At 37.6% G+C, this 6,000-nt stretch overlaps 1 protein-coding gene across 7 annotated transcripts in view; it reads right to left on the bottom strand.

Moving 5' to 3' along the window:
* Positions 1-338: 338 nt before the first annotated feature.
* The window catches only part of LOC147180601 (receptor-type tyrosine-protein phosphatase mu), a 212,088-nt gene continuing 206,426 nt past the window's right edge, over positions 339-6,000 (bottom strand). For all 7 annotated transcript variants that reach the window (XM_086072904.1, XM_086072911.1, XM_086072893.1 and 4 more), the window contains 3 exons: positions 3,308-3,471; positions 2,740-2,875; positions 339-949 (listed from right to left, as the gene is read on the bottom strand). In XM_086072904.1, the coding sequence (XP_085929030.1) occupies positions 896-949; positions 2,740-2,875; positions 3,308-3,471 (354 nt within the window). In that variant the 3' untranslated portion in view covers positions 339-895. The remainder of the gene's footprint in view (positions 950-2,739; positions 2,876-3,307; positions 3,472-6,000) is intronic.

Genomic DNA, 6,000 nt, shown 5'->3' with positions numbered 1-6,000 from the left:
CTTTAAGGTAAAATGCAGTCGAATAACATGAAATGAAAACAAAAGGGGGGAAAAAATTCCTCAATTTATTTTAGATTACATTTGAATATTTTATTTGGGTTTCCATGACTGAATATAAGCTATTAATCCATTCAAATTTTTACAATTTAAATGTAAAAAAGTAGCTTTTTTTTTAAGTATATAAATTAATAAAAAAAAAAGAAAAAAAAAGTGATGTTTGGAAGGGAATTGCAGTGAATGAAAATGTGTGTGTATGCAGTCCCACAATTGTCCAACAGATGGCCCCATCACGCCATCTATCACATGCACGCACACCCAAAAAGACTTTACACACGTGCCACGCTTGATATTGTATTCCATTTATAGAATTGCTTTTCTCTTTCCAAGGCGTCATACAGGAGGACCAAAGAAAAACACGCACGATACGGTCCAGAAACCCAAAACAATATAAACATATGATTGTCACTCACTTACTGCCAGTCACAAATAAAGTCGGGAAATAATAAATAATCTACATAAATCTGTACAATATGCACACGAAGAGAAGAACGTCGTAGCTTTGGGTCCCCTGTACAAGGAAAAGAAGCGGACGGACACGAGTCGCGACGTCACAGCAACATTCAGCAACTTTTTACGTTTTCATGAATTCATCTCCAGCGCAACTTAAAAAAAGAGAAGGAAAAAAAAAAAAAAAATAAGAGGAAGGAGAAGAAAAGGAGGCCATTTCATTATGTACACGCGGAACTACACGTTCCCATTCCGTGAATGTTTGACGCTCGTTGTCCGGTCGGGATCAAGACAAACAAAATTGTGTGTGTGTGTCAGCTCGCTGCCAAACAACACACTTGGCACGTCGGACACGTCGTCAAAGTCTTTGGAGTCTCGACTCTCCCAGTTAGCCGGAATTCAAGTATTCCAGAGCCACTTCGTAGCAGAACTTGTACTGCTCCTGCAATGGGAGGGCAAAGGGGGTACTTCAAAATCAATACAATTACACTATGTTAATTTAAAACAGCTCAACAACTGCTTAAAGAAACGCCCTGCTAGCTTAATGCTAATGCTAATTAGCATCTGCGCTGCAATGCCTTCACCCTTTAAGTGCACGCGAGTGGTTCAGCAACGTGGAGGCAGACAATAGAAAGTAAAAAAAAAAAAAAACTCACACTCATACACTCTTTATCCTCTGCGTAGAACAACTGATATTAGTGCGTTACGTTACGGAATAACAACAACATTGTCTTGTTTTCAGTCGAAAGGGAATGTGTAAGTAAGAGCACAAAATACCGCAATGCATAGAGTTAGCAAACAAGTTTAAATGTCGATTATTAGCAAAACACTAATAATGCACTCTAAGCATCAAAATAAACGTTGTAATTTACGTACTTACACACATTGCATCTTTGAGCGCCGTTGACGTGAAATGTCGTTAACGGGGAACCCTAACGAGGAGCACCAGCCACCATTGTTGTCAATGTCAACTGTTTTTTTTTTTTTTTTAATTGGGAGTGGGTGGAGAAAAGATTTAAGCAGCTCTGGTTTAATCATTAACTCATTCACTCTGAAGCAATCTCCTTCGCTCCCGGCTGTTTTACTGGATTTTGATTGATTTTGCAAGGCCCACAGAATATTGTCTTCTATTGCTATAAAAACATGGAACCTACCGAAAGAAAGATTAAAGTCTCTTCTTTCATCAGGAAAAAAAAAGTACATTTGTATCTGTTTACGTTTTGCAGCAATTAGCATTAGAATATAGAAAGTTTCGTCATTATTCACAAACTAATAAAAAAAATACTGGCAAAAAGAGCCTTTTTTCAACCTGGCCCTGGCTGGTCTCTTTTGCTCTGCTGCCACCTGCTGGCCATTTTTTGTAATAACTACCATCGCTTCAACCTTTCTCTGCAGTTCAGAGGCTGCATCAAAGCCTTCTGTATGCTCTCGCATAAAAAAACATTAAAAAAACGTATAAATACGTCATTGGGACATTTAAAACATTTATCATAGAACATATTTATACGTTTTTGGGAGCAAATGACTTAAGATGGGGAAAGTAAAAAAAAAAAAGCATTGGGTCTCTTCAGACACAAGAAAATGGCGGATCATTGGAAATTGGACCATTACAAGCAGCTTGAGATTGATCAAAATCTTTGTCACTTTAAATCTATTACAAAAGGGTCACAATATACTAATGCTACTAAATAGTAGGGGTGTCAGGCCATTAAAGTTTGAAAAGCATGACTTAAACATGAATCGCAAATGTTAAATCTGTTTGAACATAAAAGTGGGGAAAAATTTGAAAGTAATAGAAATATGGCTGCATCTTTTAGTCATTGATACAGTAATTTCCTAATTCATAAAATTGAGTTAAAATTTTAAAAAACTAGCGTGATATTGATTTGTGTTGAGGTCATTTTTCTGCCACAAGATGGCATAATTGCATTTGTAAGACATTGGTGACAGCTCCGTGCATTTTTAAAACGACAAAATACAACATGACCCCAGCCTCCACAAATATATGTATTACTATTAAATGTATTACTGCTAAATTTTGACGTGGGCGTGTCTGCTGTGTCGCGACTGGAATCCCCCCCCCAGTGCAGGCTTCCCAAGTAAGGAGCGGTCATTAATCGGGCATTAAAAAAAACGAGCGGTCTTAAAGGAACTTGAAGTTAACTCCAAATGAAGGCCCTAATTTGGACACAAATATTTGCCAAGTTTGTCTTTCGAGTGTCGACTGCTCACCAGCACGTCCACCATGTTGGGCTTGTTGTTCCTCAGCGTCTTGACGGCGTGAAAGACGTCGACGGCGCGCTGGTGCTGCAGCATCTCGCACACGATGCTGATGGCGCAGAAGGTGCCGCTGCGGCCGCCGCCGTTCCTGAAACGCAATTCATCACTTCCTGGTTCAAGCTGCACACGGGATGTACAGCACACATTAAAATCATCTATTTATTTTACAATTAATTTTTAACAACTTTGATTGCATTATTATTCATATTTATTTTGCCTTTTTGTTGTTGTTGCCATTATCATGATTACATTTGTTTAGTCATTTCCATTTATAGTACTATGTTGTGTTTTATTTATAACCGGTATTCCATTTTATTTAGTTTGCTATAAAACTATATGCACATATATACGTGCTAATTGTATTTTATTATAATAATTTCTCCTTTTACAATGCTAAAACAACTATAATATTTTGTATTATTACAGTTCCATTTCACTTTGTGTAGAGAAAGTACTGTTGCAGTAAATATGTGCGGCCACTAGATGGAAGTGTTGCGAGTTGAGTAAGAGTTGAACTTACAAGCAGTGGACCACGGTGCGCCCCTCGCCGCCGTCGTATTCGTCCTGCCACTTGTCCACTTGGCGGATGAGCTTGAGGAAGGAGCGCTTGGACATGGGCGTGTCCCGGTACATGGGCCAGCCCAGGAACTGGAACTGCTGCACCATGCGGTAGCCGTCCTGAGGCTGACCAAAACAAAACAGCAAACTCAAAAATGGATACATTATTATTGACTATTTGTTTAGCTTGCTTTAATATGTTTATGCGACATTGGAGTCATTAATGATCAGACATGTGCTTGTGTAGCACGCGTCTACTGACACGCTGGCTTTCAGGATCCATGTACAATATACTGTACTGTATTATTTTCTATTGCACCATAAGAACATGGTGCGATTGTCAAGGAGGAAGCGGAAAGACAGGAAATGGCACTTGGCTTTATCAAATTTTATTTAAGGCATTGAAAAACATTTGTGACAAAGACCTTTCTTGCTTTGCCAATCTGTCAAGCTGCTGCGGTATAGCGCCAGCTACCTTCTATCACCGGCCTAATTTTAATGTATTGAGTATTGGTGGGAATCTATGAATGTGTCACGATTCGATTTCGATTTTTGGGCCTGCGATTCGATTCAGAATCGATTTGATTGACTGATTTTTGCTTCAATTTATAGATGTTCAAGGAATCGTAATGATCTACTCCAGTCTGACTCGCTAATGCTAATAAGTGCGCTACTCGCGACACTTTTATCACTCAAAAGAACGGCTTCATGCTGACAAAAAAAAACTTTTATTGGAATAACTTGATCGTGACTTTTTCCTTCTACTCTCTAATGTGGCTACAACTTAACAGCGTATTAGACCACGTGGAACCACACTGCCCCATAGTGGGCAAACCGGGTACCAGATGAACAGCGCTCCAAATAAAGGCACACACAGACAAAGGCAAGACAGTTAAAATAATTGAAATAAAATCGATTTTGAATCGTACTAAATGAGAATCGTGATTCTTATGAGAATCGATTTTTTGGCACACCCCTACAATATACAGTATGTATAAATTGGACCTCTGCTATTCGTGGGGGTCAGGGGCTGAGTCGTCTTGTGAATAGTAAAAATCAGTGTATAACTGACGACCACTGAAATTCACTGTCGGAGAGAAGACACTTTTTTTTTTTTAACCCCCCAGAAATGTAAAAATATATATTAAAAAAATAAGACATTCAGTGTGTTTTCCATGAGAAATGGAAGGGGAATGTGGAAACTGCCCCACCAATAAATAAATAAAAAATGAATAAAAATAAAAATTAAGTAAAAAAAATGTATCTGTTGATTTGCATGATCATGTTTTTTCTCAAGTCAATTTTTTATTTTATAGTAAGTATAAGGGGATCCACTATAGTACTGCATTTGTATGGCTTGGCGTTGGCCGGCTGGATCTTGCCATCTTAAAATCCCAGAAATGTAATTTTTGCGTGCGTAAAAGCTCATGTGCATTTTGATTGGCTGCTAAATCTCGGACTCATGAAAACTAGTCACCGAACTCCGCAGACTGTGTGAGAGTTCAGTCGGGATTGGATGTGTCACTGAGTTTGAGGCAGGCATTACCTGGCAAGTATACTATATTGTATGTCAGGCTGCTCAAAAGTGGTATCAGTGTATGGTATCGGAGCATTTTTTAAGAAAACTGGGAGCTGTACAAATGCACAGTGTAGGCATTGTTACGATACTGGTATTGGTGCATTCCTAATATGGGGCTCAATAGCTATCATCTCTCGGGCCCCACTAGGCAATTGCTTAGGAATGTGCATGTGAGATGCAAAAATGAAGTGCGCGGTTCCTCCTGGGAGACGAACGTTGATGGATGAGCACGGTTACCGCGGGAGACGTGCAGTTAAGCAATCAGCAAAGATCCAGACGCTCTAAATCGCACCCAGACACGTTGATCAATATCTGCTGTCAGCGATCAGGCGTGATTAGATGGGCCTGGACGCGGCACGCACGGCCAAAACATTTGCCGTCATTAAAACTTTCCAAACAGCGCGCACGGCGTGTTTTGAGTCACCTTTTAGCCGTTCTCGAGGTTTGAACGGGTTTTTAGATTTGTTTTTGTTTTGAAATGGTAAATTTAGCAATCAACTGGGATGGGGTTACAACTTGGGAAATAAAATGTTGGATGGAAGACATTTTTTAAAGAAAAAAAAAACAGGGCCAAATGCGTATTGTAATCTTAAAAGTAAATTTTGGAAAAAAAAATACAGTAAGGTTTTTTTTTCTCCTAATTTTTTTAAATATTTATTTTTATTCTTTAAAAAAAAAGACATTCATAAAAGTCTGAAGCGGAAAAGGATGTTAGTAAATATTGTATTTGAGGAATTAGATTTTCTCATATAAAAAAAAGAAGTACATTTAATTTTCAGTGAATTCATTATGCACACCTGTACAATCAACTTGATTCAGGATCAAATGGCGATAAACAAGCAAAAAAAAACAAAAAAACGATGATGAGGAAAAAGTAATAATGGTTCAAACAAAAAATATTTTTTTTTACAGAAAACTCCCCCAAAATATATATATATATATTTTTTATAATTACTTATTTTTAATTTTAATATTTAAAAGAACATTAATTTAAAAAAAAAATATTTAGTTTTTTATTTTAACACATTTAATTTTATCTGAATTAACTTTTATTAACTAATTTTAGTTAGTTCGAT

The sequence above is a fragment of the Leptonotus elevatus genome, chromosome 1 (genome assembly GCF_054856555.1).
Source record: "Leptonotus elevatus isolate MCC_2025b chromosome 1, RoL_Lele_1.0, whole genome shotgun sequence".
In the NCBI taxonomy this organism is placed as follows: Eukaryota; Metazoa; Chordata; class Actinopteri; order Syngnathiformes; family Syngnathidae; genus Leptonotus; species Leptonotus elevatus.
Note: the sequence above shows the minus strand (reverse complement) of the source record. Positions and strands in the feature narration are given on the sequence as shown.